The 25,289-nt window shown below is 44.7% G+C and overlaps 2 protein-coding genes across 4 annotated transcripts; one reads left to right on the top strand and one right to left on the bottom strand.

Moving 5' to 3' along the window:
• Nucleotides 1–1,086: 1,086 nt before the first annotated feature.
• Nucleotides 1,087–25,038, bottom strand: nlgn3b (neuroligin 3b). Of its 3 annotated transcripts, XM_088441261.1 has the most exons (8): nucleotides 14,425–14,724; nucleotides 11,253–11,329; nucleotides 10,539–11,168; nucleotides 8,279–8,338; nucleotides 7,629–7,778; nucleotides 6,864–7,049; nucleotides 3,668–4,457; nucleotides 1,087–3,000 (listed from the first exon to the last, which is right to left on the bottom strand). In XM_088441261.1, exons 3-8 carry the CDS (start codon nucleotides 11,008–11,010, stop codon nucleotides 2,205–2,207), a joined length of 2,454 nt encoding a protein of 817 aa, XP_088297387.1. In that variant the 5' UTR covers nucleotides 11,011–11,168; nucleotides 11,253–11,329; nucleotides 14,425–14,724; the 3' UTR covers nucleotides 1,087–2,204. The 3 variants fall into 3 exon arrangements, with proteins under 3 accessions (XP_088297387.1, XP_088297388.1, XP_088297386.1); XM_088441262.1 differs by lacking the exons at nucleotides 11,253–11,329; nucleotides 14,425–14,724 and adding an exon at nucleotides 24,728–25,038; XM_088441260.1 differs by lacking the exon at nucleotides 11,253–11,329.
• On the top strand, nucleotides 18,219–23,451 carry cchcr1 (coiled-coil alpha-helical rod protein 1). Its single transcript, XM_088441259.1, has 19 exons — nucleotides 18,219–18,538; nucleotides 19,027–19,291; nucleotides 19,381–19,536; nucleotides 19,611–19,728; nucleotides 19,858–20,022; nucleotides 20,119–20,282; nucleotides 20,353–20,467; nucleotides 20,563–20,673; nucleotides 20,771–20,914; nucleotides 21,001–21,111; nucleotides 21,177–21,283; nucleotides 21,717–21,829; nucleotides 21,900–21,972; nucleotides 22,066–22,184; nucleotides 22,252–22,440; nucleotides 22,659–22,760; nucleotides 22,852–22,970; nucleotides 23,075–23,195; nucleotides 23,263–23,451. The coding sequence occupies exons 1-19, from the start codon at nucleotides 18,418–18,420 to the stop codon at nucleotides 23,370–23,372; spliced, it is 2,523 nt and encodes an 840-aa protein (XP_088297385.1). The 5' UTR covers nucleotides 18,219–18,417; the 3' UTR covers nucleotides 23,373–23,451.
• Nucleotides 25,039–25,289: the final 251 nt, after the last annotated feature.

Raw genomic sequence — 25,289 nt, 5'->3', positions numbered from 1 at the left:
TAATCTGACCGCACGCTGTGTAGTCTTTCGTGCTAACAAGTCGGGAGAGGTCACAGGAGGGATGCGCAGGATTGACAGCAAAGGAAGAACGGGCCAGGCAGCCCTCATGCTAGAATTTATAAGAAGATGGCAGACACACACAAAGACGGTTTGGGTTTTTGAACGACCCATAATAGCGGCTTTACACTATAAAAAGGAAACTATCTGGCAATTCAGCATGCTTGTGAATGGCAACTCTCAATGGGGTCTTATGAGTAGGTGTCATATTAATTTCAGTCCTAGTTAGAACTTTTTTTTTAAAATCTACTTTTCAATTCCTAACGTTCTGCTTTCAATATGCTAATCAGATCTGTTTTAATGCATGCAGGCATGGGGAGAACATGCAAACTCCACACAGGAAGGTCGGAGTGAGCTAGAATTCAACTCAGGACTCTGAACTGTGAGGCGGATGTGCTAACCAGTCGACCACCGTTCAGCTCGAAGGAAAGAGATGGATGTGACCTAAATCTAAATCAGTGGTTTTCAACCTTTTTTTTTCCACTGATGTACCCCTAGTGACATATTTTTCAGCCACATACCCGGTTAAATAGCACAAAGCATTTTTGGGATGACTAAAACAAAAAGGCTTAAAAGAGAGTGCCATTCGAGTCTGATTTAATACATTTTGGAACTCCATTTGTTGTGGTACTGTGGTGTAATTTGTGTGGAGCGGTCACCCCGGCACTTAACAGAATCAAGGCACATAACATTTTGGAAAGGAGTGTCTTTAAAAGACACATCAGGAAAAACTTGCTTCAAGTTCAAATCCATTTGCTCCTAATTTGAAAAGAACACTGCACTGTTACCAGTCAGGGCATTGAAAGCACTAAATTAGATTAGCTGATACCTGCAGTTAAAAAAATCACGTACCCCCAGGGGTATTCGTGCCCGCATTGTACGGTGTTTTTGTTCAAATGTGTATCTTGTTGCAGTGGCCTACGATAACATGTAAAAAAATATCCCCTATTTTTGTTGTTATTTTTTTAATCATTCATTTGAGGGGGGGGAGAATACCTCGTAACGCTTCTGGACTCGTCAAGACTCGCCTTTAGTTGGAAAAATTGATTTAATAGGTTAAAGCACATTATGACCGGTCGAAAGAACTCAAATCTTAAAAGTCCATCATGTCTTACAGACAGCAAACGACCATGCGAGGACGTCGGCATGTCCTTGGTCCAAACCGCTTTGAAAAATACCAATGACTTGTATCTTTGATGAAACTACATTTCAAATGCCATTACTCGCTTTGTTATACATACACTTACATTGTCATTTACATGTTTTTTTAGAGTTTAGAATATTGATAAAGAAATAGCAATCAAACGTTATTTTGTATAAACAAGCAAAGCCAAAGGAATCGAGAGTTTGTTAAAGTACGAAAACACATTTCAAGCCTAACGTTTTCTCTAGTGAAGCAGAGGTTATAGTAGTACAATGCATTAAGCAAAAATGACAAATACGTGAAAACGTGAAAGGAAAAAAGGAGCTAGGATACTGCAAAATACTACCATAAATTACACAACATTACATATGCAAAACATTTCTTTTGGTAAGACCGCCTAATTTACATTTTTTTTTTTGTCGCTGAGACCCCAACTCAGCAGTCTAACTAATGTGGGAAGGAGCGCTAGAATATATTGCCAGTTATGTATTTGGGAAAAACTCACGTGGACCTGTATGCGACGAGTTGACAGAATTACCTGTTTGAAAGAAATTGCGGTAAAAAGACATCTTCATAAGAAGACAACTTTGTAAGAAGCAATGAGAAATCCTATACGTACAAAATAGCAATACTAGCATCACTGTTATTTGCTGCTTCTTTAACATCTCACCTGCGATGAGTTGTGACATCCCATACTATAGCTCCAGGAGATGAAAATAGATATTAAGAAAGAGCTTACCATACAAATCCAGCTGTATAAACATGATTATTAGTTCTTTCGAGGAAAAAAAAATCCCAAAAAGCAATGGTGCAAGATGCATTTTTTTTTTTTTTTTTGTGTATGAAAATGACTGCTCTTACATTAAGACGTCCTGTTATGTCAGCAAAAGGCAGGATGCTGGATGGAAAGGAAGAAAAAAAACAAACAAACATTTTCAATCCTAGTTCATCTAAACATCCTAAACGGGGCTTTACATGTAGGTGTCTCTAAGTACACTAGAAGTTATACCCGCGTGGTGGAGTGAGTGGCGGTGGTCAAGCCCGCGGAGCCGTAGCCGGCCGGGAAGGTGCTGTAGGGACTCATGTTGGGGAGCCCCATCAGCGAGTTGGGGATCATGGTGATGTTGTTGGGCGTCATCAGCGGGATGTCGTCGGGAGAGCGGCGCTGCGCCAGAGCGTAGTCGGCGGCCGGAGACACGTGAATGGGATTGCGGAGCGCCTCGCACTGGCTCCTGGACAGGGGCTCGTCGGCGGCGGCGGAGGCGCGGCCGGCGTTGTTGCCTTTGCTGTCGCGTTGGGGGCTGGGCTGCTGCGAGGTCTCCTGGCGGCCGCGTTTGTCCTTGCGGTAGTAGAGCGCGGCGAAGGCCAGCACGTTGAGGAAGAGCAGGGAGGCCCCCACGGCGATGGTGACGCTGAGCTCCGTGGAGTAATCCCTGGGGTTGGGCATGATCAGGGGACCCATTTCCCTCCCGCTCGGGTCGGCGCCCGGGCCCCCGGGGACGGGAGGCCGGCCGGTGCCGGCCGATCTCTTGCCGGCCGATTGGGTGGGATCCAGCGGCGTGACCTTGGTGGTGGTGGACGAGTAATGGAACATGTCGTGAAGGTTGTAGAGATGGGGCACCAGGTGCTTCCAAAAGGCCACCTTGGTGGCGCGGTAGTGGTCCCGGATGCGGGGCTTGAGGCCGATGTGCAGGTACAACTGGTCGTAGGGGTCGTACTTGGACCAGGCTACCTCCTCGAAGCGGTTGGCTTTGGTGTGGATGAACTTGGTGTCCTGCGGTACGGGCTTGTTGGGATCCCTACGGAAACACAAGCAGCCAAGAAATATGGCGCGCAAGTTTACACTTGACTATTGTTGACGGCAGTAGACGTCCGAGAACCATCTTTTTGGCATGCAGAATTAGTGTTGGCGTAATCAAAACAAGCAGAAATGTGACAAAGTAGGATTGGGTAACATCACCGCCTCTACTCAAGGTCTCAGCATACCCTTGATGCTCCGCACCTACGCATTAGCCAACCTTCTCTATTTGATTGCGTGTGTGCGTGCGTGCGGGGTATCTGTCTATCCATCCATCTATCTCTGTGAATACATTTTTAACTAGTTTTCTGCAACTTTTCTACAAAGCTTCTAATATTATATGTATACTGTATATATACATCATACATACATATATACATCAAAATCAAACAAGAAGGATTTTTTATATATTGATGCATCACTGAGCCTCAGTCATTTTAGTCATGCTCAGAGAGTAACAAGAGGCAAGGGAGACGAGGAAGACCGGTCTCAATTTGGCAGACTATCTCCCGGCAAACGCTACAGTCTTTTAATCAGGGTGATAAAGTAGCGCGAGTTAAAAGGTGGAAAGACTTGAAATAAAAGAGAATCGCACAATGGAAATGAGACAATTTAGGAGTGCCGGAGCCTTCACTCGGCTGCGTTGAGGCCTTTTTGCTCTCACTCACCCACTCTTGGCAAAATTGGTCCAGTAGGTCATGACCACGGCGCTGAGCATGATGTCGTTCCTGGAGAAGTTGCAGGGGAACAGGTCGGTGGGGCCCATCACGGGGACGCCAAAGACGTAGGGCACCTCGTCTCCGTGGGCCGAGTCGGACCAGGCGGGCTTCATCAGGCTCTGGCAGTGGTGGTAGAAGGCGTAGAAGTAGGTGGGCGAACCGTAGCGGGCGTGCAGGTCGGCCGTCACCACCGAGGGTTCCACCCACTGGTGATCGGTGAAGAGAGCCACCAGAGTCTTGCGCCTGGTTTCCGGATTGTCCTTGTCGGCCCAGTCCGTGTACATGAACTTAATGGTTTCCCTCAGCGTGTCCTTGCCCTCGGGGTAGCCGTACAAACTGTCCACAAAGTCGGACACCACAAAGTCAAAGTCGCTTCCCGACACGCCGTCCTCCAGGTCCATCACGTTCTCCACGAAGCGCAGACCCTCGCCCTGGTTGACGCCCAGCATGATGTCATAGTTGAGGAACTCGCCCTGCTCCATCAGGATCTCGGGGTCGTCGGGGATGACGTCGCCGTCGATCACCGGTCCGAAAGCCACGCGGTACTGGGCGGGCTGGATGTCCTGCTCTACCAGCTCCTTGGCCGTCTTCTTCTGCAGGCAGGACACCATGTCCACCGTGTCCAGCACGTTGCAGCCCACCCGCTCGGCCAGCGCGCGCGCGTACTTGACCGGCTGATAGTTGACGGCCCAGCTGGAGAGCGCCGAACCGCTTTGAATGATGGCTCTATGGAACAAACCTTGGCAACGTACAATTACCAAAAAAGACAGAAGGGAACAGGCCAAAAGGACAGCGGTTAGTGCTTTCGTCCAATCTCCCGCCTCTCAATCATGTACGCCCTGCAAAGTTTTTTTGTTTTTTTTCCACTTCCCACCCATGCGCCCCGAAGCCATACAGCCAGTTCTTGGATGGAAAAAAAAAAATTCTGTGCCATCCGTGGTAAAAAAGTCATATTTATATTCTAATATAGTTATCCATTTTTAATAATCTTATATGCAGTGTCCCCTCATTTATCACGGGAGTTAGGTTTCCAAAAATACCCCCAGTAACCGAAATCCCCAAAGCAGATTTCACTTTTTTGTTGTTGCTTTCGTTCCCCCTTTTTTGGTTGGTTTCCATTGCTAAAAAACAAACACGTAAAATTGATCTTTTTCTTTAAATAAATAAATAAAATGTCTCTTTTTGGACCGGTCTGATTTGAAAGGATGAAAATCTGCATGTCAAATTACAGTTGGTAGGAGCCTAATCTTAACCCTATAAACCCGCAACAGAAGAACTTATGGTCATAAATGAAAATCAACAAAACGCTTTAACTTTGACAGCCCTAATTCATTTACAATATTTTATTCAGAAACTCCAGCAGCTACATCATGTCACCCCATCTGCTTCGTTTCTGACTTCATATGTCGTAACCCATGTAAAAAAAACAAAACAAAGAAGAGGCTTACAACATTTCCAATGAATTTGCTCTTAATTTGAGAAGAAAACTGTACTGTTCCATCTGCGATGCTAATGTCTGCAGCAACCTTGTCAAACCCTCACGTAACCTCATCTAGGAAGCGCTGTTCTAATTTGCATGAGTTGTGTTATCATTTGGCACAAACCTTAAGGACACTGTGTCCTTACTGATTTAAATTAGTATTGGTGATTAGTGTCGGCTTGTAGCTGACCAAAGCGTAGCGGTGTACAGGAATATTAGCATGCAAAATTGTCCAGCTGGGCCTCGCTGATAGGAAGCTGCAAGTTGAAAGAAGAATGACTGCCCCGCAGTCTTCATTTTAATGATGTCAATAAGAATACATCACTGTGTCGATCCCTGCGTTTGATTCATGTGCTGTCACCGCCGCGTGCGGTAATGATCCGTCTGCAGCCTTGTTTCAGACTTTCACCCTCGCTTCGTCACAGGCGTAGCGTGACATCAAAAATCTTTGATTATGCGCCTCTAACCAGATGCATGGCGTGCACTCTGCTGCTCTCTCTGCGACGAGAAAGAATTCCATCAAGACTTTGGTCAATTTTGTTGAATCCATATGAAATGTGCAAAGTTTTAGTGCTGTTTTCGGCACGTAAGCACGGCAAATAAGAGCTACTGACTTGATTCCTTCGAGCAGGACTGTAGGACCAATGCCTCTTTTCTTTCTCTGCTCCGTTCATTTATTGATGTCGCTTTTGGCCACTGGCTATGGCGTCTGCTTCAAAGAGGTCTTGAGGCCTTTGTGCCTTTTGCTTACAAAGCACGGACGCATTTGGTGCAGCCTCCGTGGACGGCACGGACGACAAGGCCAGTTGGGCCCCTACTGGGATTTCGGACGTTTCCGGAGGATTGCAGCTCCCAGCGGGCGACAAGTCGTGAAATAGGTTACTCTGATTGCCGATCCGATTGGAATCGGATTGCACCCCGGATGTTGAAAAGGTACTTCTTATCATAATCTGTGATCAGGCGCACTGGCGATTTTCTCCCCGTGAAAACAACAATAAGGATCTAACGATGAATATTAGGGACCTTAGCTGAAATGAGCTGTCTATGATGAGATAAACAATTGTACTATATTTATTTATAGATTTATGGCTTTGAGTTTTCAAAAAGCTTTGAGAATTTTAACCGACATGAGGCAGATGTACAAACTACGCACCTCAATGTGCCATCCGAGCTCAGTCCATCTCAGTGCACGAGGGGGGGAATATTTCAAAGGCAGTGGCTAGCAGTCCGGTCCTTTTGTGCTGTTTTAGGATTATATCAGAGAAGCACTGACCTTCATTTACATTTGAGATGAAACGGCGCTCACTGACTTCCAACAGTCCATTAGCTGTTATATTTCATAGTGAGCGTGTATGTGGTTTGGCTGCCCAGCTTCCGGTCATACGTTTGTACAGTGCCTGTTTTTTCTTTGCTATGCGCATAATTGTTCCACCTTTTTTTTTGGACATAGCAACTGAAAGGGTGTACCTTCTCCAACTGTTGTCATATTCTGTTCCAATTCATAAACCCAAACATTCTCATAGGGTCAAAAGTAACCCAATTTGTGTCATGGTAAGTTGGGTCAAACTGACCCTCGTAATTGTTTCTTTTTGACCCGAATTGAGTCATTCTTTCGGGCAGGATTCCTTTTCTTTTGGAAAGGTCTGGCCTGAAAAGATGCCCTACCTTCCGAGTGGTGGGATAGCGTTAGCAGGCTGACGCAGGAAGCCCCGATTCCAGATCCAAAAACAGTGATACGACCCGGGTCTCCTCCAAAGTAGCCGATGTTTCTGCTGATCCAACGGAGAGCTTGGATTTGATCCAAGAGTCCATAATTTCCTTTTGCGGCCTGGTCTCCGGTGCTGAGGAAGCCTGGTGTCGGGGAGACACAACACAAGCGGTCATAGCCGGTCCAAAGGAAACCACAGCACTGCTCCTGATAAAACTACAGTATGTCCTCCATGTCTCTTGCGGTGCTATCAAACCTCAACCAACACTCTTACTCTTGCAAGAGTAACGTCCTAAATTTCAAAGCGCATGAATAAATAAGTCCTTTCGCGGACGTGTCCTTTTGAATTCTCAAAAGCTCAACGGAGTTGCCAGTGTTGTGAATTGATCCTGCTACTTTCCCCCCCGGTCCAGCCCTGGGCACAACTCGCTGCTTCTGAATGCAAAACACGAGGACACAGAATGATCGCGACCTTGAGCGCACTTGGGAATACTTCAATGGCCGGCCTGATCAACCCGCACAAATGAAAGGCATCCGTCGAGAAGGGACGTGTCGAACAACAATGACACGCGCCGTAAACACATTTGTACGCAAACGGATTTATTTAGTTTACCAAATGTCCCGTTTAGTGGTTGAAGCTGGACCGAATTAGCAGAGTTAACGTTTCATCGCTCTCTGAACAAACTAATTGTCCCTAAAAAAGGGAAGCGCACGTAGATCACCTAATATTCCAATTCTGTAGTTGAGCGTGACCACGACAACGTTGCCGTAGCTGGCTAGCACGCTGCCATCCATCATGTTCCCGGTGCCTTCCATATAGGAGCCTCCGTGGATGTATACCATCACGGGTCGAGCTTCTGAGTCCCTTATATCTGCAATGTCAACACACACCATGAGCAAACAAAAGCGCGGGCAACAGTATTGCAGTGGAAGATTAACACAGCCTCGTGAAAACTTGTCTTACAGCACTATGAGCTACGGTTACGGACTGAAGAGAGAATGCGCTTCCGAGCGAGCCGAGGTGGCAGATTTATGGTTTGGGAGCTGCGATGATAGTTTAAAAAAAAATGCATGGTAAATAATACACTCGGAGGCAAGAGTAAGAATTCCATTGTCAGCAGCTCCTACGGTAACAAAGAATATTCTAGCATATCTGCTCATGGATGACATGAGCTTGAGCTCAAAGGAGCAAAACTTTGATGATTTTCTTTTTAGTCCTAGAAGCTAATACAAAATGATTGGGGCATACTCAATTAAAACTGAATATTATCGTCTATGTTGTGTTTTGAGCGCATGTGAAATAAATAGTCTTATTTGAACATTTTTGTAAACACATTTAAACGAGCATACGTCAAGGAAAAGAAAAAAATACCTTCTGATATGTGAGTTTCCGCATGGGAAAAGGGTCCCCCCTTCTTCTTCTGTTGGCTCCCTGCAATTAATATGACAAAAAACAGAATTCAAAATGTCTTCCTGTGGCATTTTCCCCCCGATTCGATATACTATCCATTCAAGTAAACAGAACAGAGACAAGTAAAACAAAAGAAATCCTTATTGGCAGAAAGGCCACTAGTCCGTTTCCCTGTAATTTTGCGTACAAATTGAGAAGGTGTAATGATGCCAACTGCAGCGTTGTATGCAGGTTTTCCCTATTAATTCAGCTTGAAATAACCGGGAAGAACTGAGGATGTGGGTGGGTGTGGGGGTGTGAGAATTTGCATGCAGCATCGTGTGTGAAAATACATGCGTCGGTAGACGTTATGTTCTAATGAGTTTCATAAAAGATTCTGCATCCACGACAAGGAAAAGAAGTTGATGACAAAATGAGCGTCGGTTGCGCCGCTTCGTTCTGCGGCTGTATGTCAGGCAACTATGTGATACCATAGAGCAAAAATGGCAAATAATCTTGTCACACCTGAGGGCATTTGACGCATAGCATGAATACAAATGAGGTTGGAGCATTATGCTTGCTCAGTTGAAGCTGTATTTTACACAAGTATGCGTTGAAGTGTTTAAATGAGCGGCGTTACAGGTGGGCTGACCTTAAGTCTGCACTCAGAGCAGGGGGCTCATTAAACGTGGGCTGCACCATCTGAGACGGCTAGCTGTCAAGCAGGCTGTTTGTGTGCTGTTGCTAGGCTACTGCAGCTCTCAGTAGTGTTGCATTAGCAAAGTGGAAGAACATTGGCTTTTTCTTTTTCTTTTGTTGACTTAAACCGGAGAACCTTGAATTACCTACACCTTTTTGTACCTGTAATGTACAAAATGTCCACGCTGTAATGTCCACCCAATAGTCTACTATCCTGCTTACTTTCACTGAATTCACTGTACTTGTACAGGGAATCACACTTTATAGACAATGTTCCCTGATTTTTTTTTTTTTTTTTTACAGACTATAGACAATGTTCCCTTACTTATTTTTTACAGACTGCAACAGACAAAAGTTGACTTCTTGTATCTCACTAATTGGGCCCCGAAAGACACAGCAGTCTGAGCAAAGATGGTGTTCCATAAAATCTAAAGAGAAAACACGGTGAATGTGATTTTTTGAGGAAAGACCCCAGGTATCGTTCCTTCAGGACATTTTTTTTTCCCAAAGTTTGTCTTTGATGGCTTTTTAAAGCAGTTATACTGACCAGCCAGTTTGGGTTCTAGTTTATAGTTGTAACAAATAATTTCAATCATGCGCATCTTATTTTCTGGATCTTTTTAAATATTATCCCTTTATTCAATAAAGGCTGGGAGAGAGACAACTTGCATGATTAATATGAAGTCTTATGTTTTGGAATTTTCATTATATGTGCAATTGGATGTTGTCCGACATGTCCACTCTGTCAATAGTAAAATAGGATTTCATTGAAAAAGCTTTCAGATGTATGAAAGGCAGTTGTTAAAACCGCACACAGCCAGCTTGATAAGTGAATTGCGATGCTGAATGATGGTCCGCTGTGCTGATAAAATGCTAACATTAGCCAAAAATATTCAACGGGCGTTTTCGCTTTGCATGTACTGCTAAAATACAGTGTTTGCTTGCAATTACCGGTACTGAAAGAAATATGCGATTTGCATTTCTAACAGTATCTACCTGACACAATGCGCACCAATTTGCTTAACACAATGGTGACGATGTTCAGTGGAGGGCCAACTTTTAAATAGTGAAATACGGTCTCAAAGGCACCTTATGATGACAATGTTAGCTTTGGAAATGCTGATTTGATGATCTTGCATCAGATCAAAGGAGATTGCGCAAAGTAGAAATACTGTTGGTGAACGCTTTGTTCCAATCATCCATTTTTGCAATGGCGCAAGACATTTTGAACACATGGTACTGGATTTCATCGGGCCGCGGGACCGGACATAATATTGCCGCAGGTGAGTATGTCCTCGGCTCGTTGAAAACATCTGAACCTCAGCTCACCTCAGCAATAGTTGATTCAACGATTCCTAGACGGAACACGATCACGTCCTCCAGCATATTTATGTTTCTTAAAGCGTCTCCACGCAAACACTTGCCACAGGCAATACACATTTCCAGCTGGCATTTGTTTGATAATTGGATCAACGTAGAGGTAACATGAGGCGGTAGGACAAGCGGCGGCATCGCCTCGGCAATCCGAGGTCCGTCCACTCACCTTCCTCCGTCGGGGCGTAGATGTTGAGATATAAACAGTCCTCGCTTTGGTCTTGAATGTATGAGGCGACCGTGTCCAGGTTGTAAGTGAACCAAATGGGCATCATGATCTCCGGCACTGTGCTGTGGATGTTCTGAGGGCACACGGGCATGAAGTGGGTGGCGTTCCTGATGCCCGACCAAGAGGACGGCTGATCCGGGGGCATGAAGCGCTTGTCTCCCACTGGCGGGGCGGCGTAGGGGACCCCCAGATACTGGTCGACCGGCCTGAGCACCTCACTGGGCACGGGGACCCTGAGGCCTCGCAGCTTCCCCAACTGGGTGCTCACCGTCGGGTAGAACTTTTGGCTCGCGGCCTCGCAAAAGCGCCAGCGGGAGCACGCTATCCACCAGAGCAGAGCGCAGCGGGCGACGGCCGCGGCCCCTCGCCGGCGCGCAGGCGGCAGACGGTCTTTCGGCGTAGCCGCTCGCATGCTTGCTATCGGATGCGCGTTGTGGTGTCGGCTCGGGCCCTTTGCGCTCAACTTGTCACGCGGACATCGCGCGGTCCGCCGTGGCGGCGGATGCTGAACGATTCCAAAGAAGCCTCATGCAGGGTTGGACCGTTGCCTCTTCTCATTTTCACACCAATCTGAAAAGGCAATAATTCGACTCAACATTTTGAGGTTCTGGATATGTCTTGTTGGATGGAAAGATGCAATCACAAAACTCTGACCTCATTCGCTGCCGCTGACGTCTATAGGCAGACATTCCGTTTTTCCTGGGCTGCCATTGAATAGATTAGCTTATTCGCTGCCGGTGACAGATTTATAAATCAAAAATACCATTATAACTGGGCTGACAGTGAAGTTATTAATAATTTGCGAATAGGGTTGCATATTACAACGTACATAACAATGTCCTATTAATAGGGATATTGTGAGAGACTCAGTGGAGGTCATACATAAGGTATTTGTCGACTTTTGGGAGTAGGGAGGCAATTTGTGTTGGGGTGATAGACACACTTCATTTTGTGTTTTCCACATGTTTTGCTAGATGATACATAATGTCGAATTGTTTTTACGAATTGAAAAATGCCTGAAAAGTTACGTCTGTTTTGACCGTTTGGTAGCTTCAAAGAAAGCCATCATAGCAAGCTTTGATTCAAAATGTACTTACTATTAGATCATTTTACATTAATTCCAAGATCTGGGATCTGTTATGAGCTTTAAAGAAAATAGTAGAAGCAACGCAGCGATTGATCGTGATAATTTACGGAAAAATTGTGATTAATTAGTTTAAAAAAAAGTAATCGCCTGACAGCACTATCACACGGACACACGTTAGTGCAGTGAAGCACTAATGAAATTGTCATGGCTGGAAACATGACTGGATTGATTCAGTTGAAATAATTATGTTGTTATATGTTGTTATATTACAATGATTTTTCATAACTCAAAGTATCAAGAGGTTTAAAGATGTGGGAAAATGAAGGCTTTAATATACAGTGACATGTCAGCAAAATCCCTCCGTCTTGTCCATCACTGCACGCAAATAAACAAATCACCTTTTATGAGAAATATTCTCTTAAGAACAAACACAAGAGAGACGCCGCATATAACAGTGAATACTGAGCTGTATCTTTTCGTGGAGGAGGAATCTGAAGGGGCCATCTGCTTGGCATTGGCAGTAATGCTGTAGAAGCATATAGATGACAAAGTGTGAAGTGAGCAACACGTCTCTTATGTAAAAGAACATTTCAAGTGGAGGAAGATGGAAACCGCTTGCCTTTATTTGCGTTTGAATGTTTCAGGGACACCTAATCTCCGGAAGCACTCTTGAAAGTGTGCGCGCTTCACACCCAAGTCACTCAGTTAAAAAGCAGTGTTGAACCCCCCGAACAAACAAGTGTGATGAGCTGAGAGAAGCTCCAACTTTAAAGTCAAATGATGTTCGGTTGATGAAAAGGCTTGACGGTTCGCTTACAAGATGTAAAACACTAATGCAAGCGTTTGAGTTGATCCGCTAGGGGATTGGAGAACCTCGGAATGTTCTGACTTTTTGGAGCGTCATATTGATGAGAAAAACCTCAGTATGTCTTTATCTTGTGAAGTTTTAAACACCTGCGCATTGTCATTAGGGATACTATTGTCGGGAAAGAGGTACTTTGCCGGTAAAAATATTTTACGAGGCCATATCCCTGAAAAAAGGTTGAGATCCAGCGAACTAATGGATGACAATGTTCTCCTTAGATTGCATTTGAACGTTGTCCCAATTTTAAAGTCCTTAAAGTGTGATTGCAGTGAGGCTATATGGCTCATCATCATTATGTTCTCACAGGCTTGTCAATGAAAGCGGGGGGAAAAAAAAAAACAAGCTTGTTAACCTAATCAAATTTATTGACGGGTTCTGCCTCCGGCATTGTGCAAGACTGCTGCTGAGAAGCAGCTCATTTTCCGACTGCGAAACCTATTTAAGATTAAAACGAGAGACAATTTGTGCCTCCCAAAAGGAGGAACTAATTAGCCAAAGACAAGCATGCTACTTCCTCTGGCTGTTTACAAATCATGCGATGCTGCGCGTAATTTTTGATAACGCTCCTCACTTTCTTGTTTGAGTTGAATGAGACGTTAACTCGGGTTCAGTGGAGGCCCAAATGTTCCTCTCCGCCCAGGGGCCTACATTGTCTGCATTAATTAAGATGTACGATCATTGTCCACAGCACAAAAAAATCATTGTCATGACACAATGCTTTTTGTCAATGCAGATCAGAAGATTCTCCTCGTGTGACATTTGACCATAAAACACTAAAATATCATTAGGATTTTCAAGAAAAGTCAGCAGCAGTAGACACCAATCAGACTTGCTTAGTTGTTTTTTAGCTCGATCAAAAGAGATAATATGAATTCTTAAAATGAGCGGCGTTTCCTTTTGAATAATACATGCGGCTTGCTTCAAAAGATTTTCCCATCGAACGTATTGTCACGAGTTAGCTTTGCACCTGATGCAGACTGGAGCTCATATTTGAGATCCAAGTAAGCGATTGAACAGATGTTGAGAGGGGCTTTACGGCTCATAACAAATAAACTGTACAGTATCATAAACATTTCAGCTTTCACACTTTTTGAAGAGATTTAAAAGGAGAAAGATATTTAGGTGAAGTGTTTTTTTGCCCGTATCTCAGCAAATGTGGGATCTACTCAATGCAGGTTCGAACATGAAAAGCTCTCAGGACCGCCAATTCATTGACACGGGCCACAGATGTTCGTGCATCGCAGCGGTGGTTGGTTGGACGGAAGCACTTGGGAGCCTTGGCTTTAAAGGGACCATACCAGAGGGAATCGCAGGATTGGACCCACGCGATTCCATTGAAAGAGGTTCTTACAAAGATTGTTCAAATCGTGTCGGACTCACAAGTCGACATCGATATGTTACTAATAAAATGAGGACATCTTATTGATTGGGGTCCGGTACAGCCTGGGGGGTGCTGTGCAAAGAAAAGCGTTTAAGAAACACCTTCACGTCAGACAAGAGCAGCGCATCGGGAGCCCGATGTCCTTGTCGTCTGACGAGTGCACGTCCAAAGCCATTTAACCCATTCCTCAAATGCCCCCTGAATTACGTAGCGGTGCAATGATAAGAATGGAGCATTGATGCAGAGGGTGATAGCTGGGGGAGCAAATGCGGATTTGTGGCGATCATTAGTGCGGTTTTAATTCATGCAACGATCTGGATCCACCGAGCGAAAACAAGCCCCAGCCCCAGATACGATAGGAGCACATTAAATTGAGGTCTCCAACCGTCAACCGAGTCATGCCTTGCCAATGGCTGTGGCTTTACAACAACACGAAATGAACGCTAACAGATATTGATGGGGGGGTGTTAAAGCATCATTAGGTTTAACTCACCTGCTTTGACAGACGCCGTTACGCGCTCCATCTGTGGACACGTCCTCCCATCGCGTCCTCTCCCCCCCCCTCCCCCCAGACACCTCGCATCGGCGATAAGACAATGGGCTGCAATGAAGGTGCTCCCGCGCTTCCCTATCGGAGACACATCACATCTTTCCTCGCATCACCACATCTGCCTGCCCGCCTGCCTGCTTTGCGCCGCTGGCTTTGCGCATTCACGACGCCAAGGTCAGGAGCGCCAACGGTTTTAATGGAGCGCCCACTATAGAGAGCTATCTCCACGGCGCCCACTGGCCGCTCGTTGCTAGGCGACCGCCGGGATACGCCAGTGCATTAGATTCAGCCCAGAAAACAGACGAGAAAATCCTGATTTAGCAACCATTAACTAAACACCTAACACACGCACACTCACACGATGTCCCCCCTCCCCTTCTTGATCGCAAATGAGTCTATATTTGGAATATTTTTTCTCGTGCATTTAGCTGTGTGGAACAAATGTAAAAAAACAAACAAAACAACAACAACATGTCTTACATCGTTTGACTTGTAAATGAGCCACGGTTTGATACTCGAATTCAAATCCATGTCTTAGAATGTCCGTAGGTCTACAAACATGCATTTTTTTAATATGTTAGGTAAGAAAAACAAAGCCTTTGCGGTGTTGAAAAGCCTTAATGAATGATAGGCAGCAGCCACTGGGCTGCTCTCCAGTTTAATAAGCAGATGGCGAGAGAGGGCGAGGGGGCGGGGTTGCATCCCAATCGCAGGTGTGAGGATAGTCAAGTCAAGAACACAAAAGTTCCTGCAAAATGTCTTCTGAATGTGACTCAACAGCTTGGGAAAATTGTCGAAAATGAGGCTGAAAATGTGAGAAAATCATGCACTATCCCCTGCTCACAAACACGCGTTTGCCCAAATTGCGAAACCACACTTGCTGGAAAAACCGCTTGAAATGTCTAACGCAATCTGGAAAACTGCACTCTTGAGTTAAAAATAGACCCAAAGAGACTGACCCAATTTGACGGATCTCAATTTGACCCATAATTCTGTGCATTTTTTTTTTAGGTCGTCTTGTTCATTCGAAAGTTGGATCAAATCGTCATGATTGGCTTATTTTCAACCCAACTGTTTAAAAGAATGAAATGGTGAAAAAGAGTTTAGTGCTGCAGTGACACTGTTGAGTGTAATTCAACAGTTGTTTTCAGGAAATCTTTTTTTAAAAGTCGTTTTTAACTTATTTAGACGTTTTCAGCAGTAAAAAAGTTTAACATTTTAATATGTTGGAAAAACAATTGGGCCCCTAAATCGGTTGTTTTAACCCAACTAGTTTTAGCTCGTATATTCTTTCTTTTAACGATGAACACAGCTCACCTAATTTCTGGGTATTGCCATGTGACATTCGCAAGATGAACTGTTATTGGTCTTCACCTGAACACGGAGTTCATGTGATGTCATGCGTTTTTCTAATGTTGATTCTGCATGAAAAATAATGTATCAAATTGCAGTCAAAATAGTAACATTGTACTGCTGAAATGGATCTTTTTTTGGGATAAGAGTAAATGTATTTTCAATCCACCTTGGGCTGAACCCATAATAAACTGTATCTTAATTCAATTAATGTTTTGAGCTTGCTCAATTCTCCAGCTGAGTCTGATCACAGAGAAGTGACTCATCACTGAAATGTTTATTATTGCTATCGATATTTTGTGGCGTGAAAAATACCGGAAAAAGTACCCGGCTGGGGGGAAGAGTTTCCACTGAGGCAAACTCCCGGACATAAGTTGGTAAAATGCAACAAAGAGTCGGAATTGTTTTCCACTGTGGGAAAATAAATGCGGCGCTTTGCTGAATTGCACATTTCAGCTGGGAAAAGACCCAGGGGCAGTCCTGGAATATAATAAAGGGCTCAGGAAAGGAGCTTCTTAAGAATCTCCGGGGTAGAGCGGAGGACTCGAAGGAGGATTACCGCACTGTATTTCCTGACAATGCAATCACAAGGAACAAGGTCATTTGCCATTCAGACTACTTCTAATTAAACTAAAGGGAACGGTTTGATAAATCGTAATGAGAAGGATACTATTTGCAGCAAAAACCTCCATGGAACTTAGTCCAAGTATTTTGCAGATGAGTCTCAATACAGGGCAGGTAAATGAATTCTTTTCGCAACAATCAATTTAAGGTTCCACTGAGCAGAATGCACAATCGGCATCCCTTCATCATTCTCCATCAAGTCGATACTTGCCCGCCGACTAACAAACTGATGGACAAAGTGATGTTCACTTGGCTTACATGAGTGACGTTCGACTTGTGCAGCGTCAAACTATCCTGTCATTTTTCATCACAGGCGTCAAAAAGATCGGTCGTTACATCTAAACGGCACTCTCAACTGTCTTGAGTTTATTGTCCATTTGCAGTCCGCAGACGTCCAAATGCACTCACGCCCTGTCCCGCTCCTGCAAACTGCATAGAATTGCTTATAGCCTGTTTACAATTTGCAGTGAAACAAATGCATCTGAAATGACTCGTTGGAAGTGTGAAGCTTGAGTTTTAAGCGGAACCGTCTATTAAAAATCCTTGAAGAAAACTGCTGCACGGTAACTTGGCTACCTTCCTAATAAGCATCGGTGTTGTCTTTGATTGCTCCATTTCTTGAGTCTTTTCCAATCCTCTGCTGCAATGCACAGCTTTGCTTTCTTTAAAATAAGGGCCTACGTCCAAGACATTCCCATGCATGCCAAAACTGTTCTTTATTTTTCTCTCTATGCGCGCAACTTGGCTTTTCAGATGTTTATTGTTTTGAATGACAAAACAGAACCTCCAGAGGAGGAAAGGGGAACTTAATGCCTTGGGGCATTTTTCTTCCAGCAAATATCAACTCACCCCAAGTTTGAAAATGATTGCGCTAATATGTTGGGCTGCATATCGTTTAAAATATGCAGAAAATAATCAGGAATACTCATGATGTGGTAAAGGGAATTATGATACCTGGTGTAAGTGCTACTAAGCAAGGTCTGCCATCTAGTACTGAATGATGGTATTACAACTTAATAGTACTACGTGGAATTTAGCGCCACTTTAAAAATGTTTAACTCACTATAAATGTCAACCTCATAATTCACCTCATACAGAAATATCTGTCATGTGAACACAACACCATGGTACAACAGGGAACATCTACGATAGTAAAAGGGAATACTGTATATAGGGCAGGATTAGGGCAGATACTAGGATGATATATATGGCTGCCTTCACAATGATTAACGAGCCCGTGTTCATCATCAGTATGAAACAAATGGCTTTGTAATTTGTTTGATAAGGATCCCCTGCGATGAAAGTGACCTTTGCCATTCCAACATTCAAATAGTGGCTGTAAGTCAAGTTGTGTGCCCAGTCTCCTGTGCGAATAAAAACAATTTGTCGCCAGATCCATCCATCCATTTTCTGTAGTTGCTTATCCTCATTAGGGTCGCAGGCCTGCTGTTGCCTATCCCAGCTGTCTTAAGGGCAGTAGGCGGGGAACACCCTAAACTGGTTGCCAGCCATTTGCACTCTCCAAAGTGCTTGGAGAGAACCCACGCGGAAAATTTAAACACATGACTCCCACATAAATATCATGTATAGTACAAGCAGGCTTTAAAATGTTACACGTTGCCGAAGACGTAAACAGCCTTCAATGAGTGTTCCATACAACCTGCAAGACTAAAATCGGGTCTGCGAAATATGAGCCTATGAAACAACCTGCAAGCCTATACTCGGGGTTTAGTTTTGGCGGGCACCCACAATGCACTGCGCGAACTGGCGTTATTATTGAACGTACTGTATAGTGTAAGTTCCAAAATATTGTTAATATTTAGAAGCGTCTATGCAAACAATTTAGTGTTTATCTTGACAAACTTCACTGTTACATTGCTAATTTGGTAGCTATAGAGAAATCGCAAGAAGTCTTGGTAACAGTCGACAACGCGTTGGCTTAAACTTCGACAACTATGTATGTTAAAGCAAAATAAGCGGAATTGGAAAAGATACGCGACTGCACCGAAAATGGACGGATACAATAGTGGGAAAGAAAAGCTCAACATACCCAAAGATTTCACGTCACCGAAGAATCCGAGTAAGTTACTGAACTGCGTCATGCAGGATTGCAACCGAGTAGTTTGAATATTCCATTTGTGTGCATATCGTCAGAAAACTGCACAGTATGCCGTTGCCGAGGCAACGTTTCAAATAAATACAGTTGAGAACTCGGTGATGCCTCTCTAATGATCCAAATTCTCTTTATAAACAGACAACAGATCAGCGTATGTATCTTGGTTAATCTGACTTCCAGTCAGCTCTATGATGTAGATTTTCTTAACGTGGAATTATAGTATTTGCATTTCATGGCCTCTTCATTCATTGTACAGTCCCATGTTAAGTTGAAGGTGTTTCCAAACTTATGCCTGGTACTTGAGATACTTTTATTGGCTATTATTTTGCACATCTGCATTTTACATTACTTGAAACAACCACATGAACGCTTTTCTCCGCTATTTCCATGCAACGAGAACTTGACTCATTGCTTTCACTTGCATAATTCAATTTTCATGTCTTGTGTTAAAGGTAAACCCCAGGATGACCTTGTGCCTCCCTCTCACTTTGCGTCAAGTGTCCTGTCTGCTACGCTTGCCACAGGCGCGCAGCCACACATTTCCTGGATGAACCCCTGTGTCTCGCCAGCTCCGCCAAAAGATCACTGGCTCGCTTCAATTAGCACCCAACAAGAGATATTAACACAGAGAATGGAAAATCAATGCATCAAAACGCTGCAAGGAAACAACACAAGAGGAAGGACTCCTGAGGGAAACGTGTCAGGCTTGAGGACCAGGTAGACCACAGTTTGATTTATATGGTCAAATATCGCATCAGCTGGGGGGTACGGCCGCTACACAAAATGCTCCATTCGCTCAAACGCAGATGCAAGGAGGGAGGCGACCAGTGGTCCAGATGGGAAGAAGAGGCCGAAGAACACAAAGCGGAGGCTGCGCTCTTGAAGGAGCAGGTGGAGACCCTGAAGGACATTGTGCAGCGGTACAGGGAAGAGATTGGAGCCAAGAACGATACCATAAGCAGGTAGCAAATGCATCTACGTTCTCCTGCGATGGCTTCGGGAAACTTCATTGACGCGCGTCATTGTCGCACGTCAGGCAATGTCACGATATGAAGACGACGCGTCAAGAAATGAGCAATCTGAAGGCCGAGCATGGCCGGCTAAAGGAGGAACTCTTGCACTGTCGTACGCAAAAGGAGAAAATGAGCGTGCAGGTCACATTTCATTTGGACAAGAACGTCGCCTGCGAGCGCCAGGGACGAGCTGTCCTTTCGGCTCTTTGTGCCGTAACTTTGAAGTTTTGGTTTTCTTCTCGGCAGACATTGTAGGCTTGTGTTTTGCAGCTCGAAAGGTTGAAGGAGGAGTCTGACGAAGAAATCGCAAAGATGAAGAGAGAAGGCGAAGCTTGGCAGGTGGCCCTCAAGGCCAAAATGAGCGAGCGGCAAGCAGGGGAGGCCCAAGAGCAGTTGTTTGAAATGCAGCAGATGCTGAGGAGGCAAGAGGAAGAGGTATTTGCCAAATCGTTTTCAAAGCTAAAATGTACTATTTGCAAGATGAGTCACCATGCCAATGTCTTCCCATGGTCTTCAAATTTCCCTTATCAGTGGCGACACTTGAATGCAAACCTCAGTGCGGAACTATGCGCGGCCAGAAGATCAAACGATGAACTGCAGGCCAAACTGGAGTCGGTGACTCGGGAAGCGCTGCAACTAAAAGGCAACCTGATGGAGGCGTCGTCAGAGAGAGACAAGTTGAAAGAACATCTAAGGTTCCGCATTTGACCCGGCTGAAGAGATGGGAGATACTCTTCGACAGTGAACTCGTGTGTTATTTTTCAGACAAATGGAACAGGCGTACGAGACGCAATCGGGAACGCTGCGCAGTCTCCGAAATTACATCGGCCAGGTTGTTGCCGACAATGGAGAAAAGGAACACTTAAATGAAGCTTTGGAGGTGCTGTTTGAACAATACGTTAGCCCACGACAAGATTCTTTTGCTTCATTCAGTATGCATAAAGAAGGAATAAAATATTGTGGTTTGTTTTCTAGAAGCTCAACAAAGAAAAAACGGCACTGCAGAAAACCACAGAGCTTCTGACTGTCCGACTTAACTCCATGAGCGAGATAGTTGCCCTCCAAGAAGAGAGGATTCTGAAGAAGGTCAGCTTGTATTTTTTTTTCCCCCTACACATTAGTTCCAGATTCCCATTAAGGTGTACTGTACGTTTTGCCGTCATTTTCTGAAATGTTTGAGTAGGCCTCGTCAGACCCGCTTATGACCCAAAGAGGCCATGGCCTTCTTGTGCTTCACCTGTGGAGGGAGAAGGTGTTCAAACTATGTGTCCAGCTTCGTTGCAAAGACATCGAGCTGCGTGACGAGAGGGAAAAACGTCTTTCCGAGGTGCCCGATGGGGGCTTGGTGATTGCTATCACAGTTTGGAGGCCAAGCGCGCGGCGCGGAAACGTAACCGTCTTCTGGTGTTTTAGCTGAGACTCATGGAGCAACAGCTGCAGGATGAGCAGCATCGGGCAACTGTGCTCCAGCGCACGCTTGATGCCAGGATAGCCGAGCTGGACCAGGAGAAAGTGGGCAAGGAGGTAAGAGTCTCAGGAGGAGTCCTGCTTGCACAATAACTGCGGAGGACTTTTGTATTTCTTCTCAGACTTTGAAACGGGACCTGGCTCATGCTTGCAAAGAGAACAGACAACTGAAGGCAGAGAGTCTCGGCTTCCAGGCTGGACTCAAAAGCACAACAGAGGCCTTGCAGGGGTAAAATGGCATGAAAATGACAGCCTTGAGTTTTTACATTGGTGCTTCAATGGCATAATACCATTATTTTTAATACTGTTCTTATTTATTGAATTCTTTCCCCCCCCTCTGTCTGGCGTATTAAACTTTGGAACTACCGGTATCTCTAGGCTGATTTATTTACTCAAAAAAAACAAATGATGCGTCTTCTAAATGGGAAAAAAAGCTTTAAAATAGGCCATTCATTGAAGGTGCGCCTTAGAATCCAGTGCGTCATATAGTGCAGAAAATACGGTACATCATTTGAATTTCAATGAGCCAAGCAATTTTGCCTTAATAGTTGCGTGGATTGGATGGGTAAAGGTGACTTTGAGAATTCAAATGTTTGGAATAACAAGTGTGATCACAGAAAGAAGTCAAGTCATATCTGTCGTTGTTCTTTCTCTCCTCGCAGGTTTAGTTTGGCGTTCCACTCTAAAATAGCAGAAGTGGATGTGGCGCAAGTGAAACTCAATAGTTTTGTCCCAAGGTTGAATTTTGCCAGGGGCCGAGTCGAAGCGATCCAAGGTGCCGTATTCGGGACTTGATGAATTTTTCTTTTGCCGTGCGGCCCTGTGCATCCTGATTTTTTTCACAGCTTTGTTGATGAGGAGGCTGGCCCTGCACAAAATCCAGAGGAGCGGCAAACAAGCGGAGGAGACGGCGCAAAGGTAGCCCGCTCGGCGCAGTCAATTGACCCTAATGACCCCGGACGGCCTTCGACTGAGCTTCTCACCGCTACCTTCTCCTTGCACCTGCCGCAGCATGAGAAATTTGCAGATACAACTCGATCTAGCGTGTCAAGAGAGAAGCGAGCTCACCCAGGAGCTCAAAAGAACCCCGCAGCTGATTGACAAAGCCCTGGCCGATATGAAAGAAGAATGTAAGCTCTCGCCGAAGCCCGATATTGAGGAGGCGGCGTCTGACTTTACGCGCGCGCCTCCCTTCAGATGAGGACAGGCTGAGGCGGTTTGAGGAGGAGCTGGAGCTGAGCCGCGTTGGGATGCGGGAGGCCGAGTCCGCCAGAGAAGAGGTCCAGCGGAGCTTGCGGGAGGCCCTGGCCCGGCTGGAGGCCAGCGAGCTCACGCGGGAGGAGCTCCGATCGGAACTGCTCAGACACAAGGAGAACAGCCGGCGAGGTGAGGCGGACGACCGCGTTTCCATCGTCGTGGTCTCTTCATTGAACGTGCAAAGTAATTTACCAAGAAATCTAGAGGTCTTCTAATCACATTGTCCACACCTGTGGTCACTGATATCTGGGCGCTGTTTCAAGGTCATTATCACCATGAAGATAACGGTCCTAGCTCTTTTTTTTGAAGCATGCGCGCACACTCATGTGATGAAACGTTCCCCGCAGCCTTGCAGGAGCGAACGTCGGAGATTGAGAGCGCCTGCGCTAGGAAGCTTAGCGAGATGGAGGAACAAGTCCGAACGGCTAAGAGGGAACACACCAAAGCAGGTAGAAGGTCGAAAGCGAGACGTCCACCAAAGGCGACGACGACCGTGGTGGGCGTGCTTCTGATCCTGGTTTGTCATGTTTTACCTTCCAGTTATGACTCTGCGTCAGTTTGAACGAGCGGTGAACGGGAAACAGAGCGAGCAAAGAGAAAGCCTAGCTTCGCAGCGTGAACACTCAGAAAAGGAGCTTCGAAGGAAACAAACGCAAGAGGTTCAGACAAAGCTCTTGGCACTGCTGCTGAACTTTTGTTTCTTCTTGTTTTGAGGATATTTTTGAAGGCAACCTGTTGAACCAGCTGGCAATTTGTCCCACAGGCCGCTGTTCCCAAGAGAGAGTGGATTAGCAACTTAGCGCAAAACGTATCCGCTCCTCAAGAACACGAGGGAAAAGTTCAGGAGAGGAGCTGCTTTGCGGGAGCCCAAATCGCAGCAGAAAGTAAGCGACGTACACTTGCGCTCGGCCCGGCCCACGTATGAGCGAACGCTTGACTGTCTTCCTCCAGAGAGGCTCCTCTCTGTTCTGGAGGAGCTCCACGTGCTCAGTGCTGCGGTGGTCAACAGTTCGGAAGACTCTGCAGAGGAAGAGCAGGAGGAGAGGCACAGCCAACCTTGAATGTGGAAAGCTAAACCTCAAAAAGATGGACTCGCCCAAGATACGCCTCTTCAATAAATAGCACCTCTCCGACTAAGCATCACTTACACTGTCAACATTTTTGATTTTGCGTGTGTTGTCCTTTTCCAATGAGCTGATTTTTTTTTTTTTTCCATCAAGTACCTCTAACAGAGCAAAGCATTTGTGGATAACCAAAAACCAAGAATTAACAGTGTCCATGTCTGTTTTATTTAAGATTGGAACTATATTTGTAATGATGTAATATTGTAATGATAATGTAACAATTATTCAAATTCAAAAAGATAGATGGTGTAACATGGTCGCTTTAGATTTTGGCTCCTTTGCTGGAGAATTGCATTAAAAGAAAATTTTCCGCATAAATCCTGTTCAAATCTCACATAGGTAACACGTCAAAATCGAACCTCCCATTGGAGTCGAGCAGGCACTGGCATTGGTAATGACAAAATTATTTTTTTTTTTTTTTTTTTTGGGGGGGGGGCGTATTGTCACTATTTTTATTAAAACATTTTTATTAAAATGCCTTTTTATTTAAAAAAAAAAAAAGGTTTTGACTATTTTTCATAATTGATTTAGTGTGGCCTTTTTATTTATTTATTTTTTTCTAAATAAACGAGTCACGGGAGAGTTGACCACAAACAAAAAACGCAATAATAAACTAGAGTTGGACTTTTTCAGTTTTATATTTGAAAAAGTTCCATTGCCACAGCGACGGCGTTTTGCAAAAAGCGCGATTTCATATTTTAAAATTGTCATAGATTTACACTAGCACTAAGGAAATATGATCTAGATCTGGTAAGACCAATTTGAGAAAAAAAAATGTTGGCTCAACACAGGAAATAAAAGCTTAAAATGACGGTAGTTTATGCTTTCAGTAGTTGGCGCGAGTTTGACGATTAAAAAAAAGTTTTCGTCAAGACTGACCTCTTATCAGATGATTTAAATTAAAAAAATCAGATCATCTGGGTCGAAATCCTGCAGTTTTTTTCAGAATATGCAACGCCATATAGGCCACGCCCATTATCGAAAAGCCGCAATGTTACTCAGTGGTGGCTTAAAGCGTGCAATTCCATCCAAGTTCTTTCTGTCATGTATGTCATGCGTTGTCAAACCATGAGATAGGATCGGTTCATTATTTTCCGCACACATACAAGTTCCCCTCCGTACGGGTACCCCATTAGCTCTAATACACTACACGTGCGACAGAGACACAATGACACAAGTCTCTTTTTACTTCCAATACAATCACATGTCCATTTATTAATTTACCATTAATTGAATGTGAACGAAATAAAATGACAAAAACATACCAACAATAAAAATGTAAAAGCACTCACCAAATTGTCTGTCCCCCAAAACACTTATTCCAGCACAAAATCCATTCTTGTTTCTTTCCTCAAAGACTTGGTTGTCCAATTTGTCTGTTCGTTTCACTTCCAACAAGAAATCCTTTTCTATCGACATAGATGGAGGCCGCGTCTTGTCCCGTAGTGTTTCCGGCGTATGTTTTAATTCGCTAGCTCAACAGAAGCAACGGACACTGTGATTGTTGGGGTTTGGGTTATGCTTGACGCGTGAACGCTCCGCGCGGAATTCCGCCGGCACGCGTTTTGCAGGATTTTAAATCTGGTGCGGCTTCCCTTCTTCCTCCCCCTACCACAGTCAGCCGATATTCTCCCATACTCTAGGGGGCAGTAAATAGCGTATACAGCACACAGACAACACTACCCTGTAACAGAGGCAGAGAATCCGCGTATTCTGCAGTATATTGACAAAGTCCGTCTGTAAATTTATTATGGTAGAAATGATGTGATTTTGTTTACAATACTGAAAAGGAGGTCACAATTGCACGAAAGTATGTTATGTTTGGCTTTGTTGAAAAGAATAGAGAAGAAAAGA

The sequence above is a fragment of the Hippichthys cyanospilos genome, chromosome 18, assembly GCF_059441005.1.
Source record: "Hippichthys cyanospilos isolate Australia breed blue-spotted pipefish chromosome 18, RoL_Hcya_1.0, whole genome shotgun sequence".
NCBI classification, from domain to species: Eukaryota; Metazoa; Chordata; class Actinopteri; order Syngnathiformes; family Syngnathidae; genus Hippichthys; species Hippichthys cyanospilos.
Note: the sequence above shows the minus strand (reverse complement) of the source record. Positions and strands in the feature narration are given on the sequence as shown.

Coding starts and splice junctions, on each gene's coding strand:
- cchcr1 (XM_088441259.1), top strand. CDS start 18,418: ATGTTAAAGCAAAATAAGCGGAATTGGAAAAGATACGCGACTGCACCG. Junction 19,292..19,380: donor GTGTCAGGCTTGAGGACCAG/GTAGACCACAGT, acceptor GCTCAAACGCAG/ATGCAAGGAGGGAGGCGACC. Junction 20,283..20,352: donor AAGTTGAAAGAACATCTAAG/GTTCCGCATTTG, acceptor GTTATTTTTCAG/ACAAATGGAACAGGCGTACG.
- nlgn3b (XM_088441262.1), bottom strand. CDS start 11,010: ATGCGAGCGGCTACGCCGAAAGACCGTCTGCCGCCTGCGCGCCGGCGA. Junction 7,050..7,628: donor CTACAGAATTGGAATATTAG/GTGATCTACGTG, acceptor CCCCGACACCAG/GCTTCCTCAGCACCGGAGAC. Junction 3,001..3,667: donor ACCAATTTTGCCAAGAGTGG/GTGAGTGAGAGC, acceptor GTGTTTCCGTAG/GGATCCCAACAAGCCCGTAC.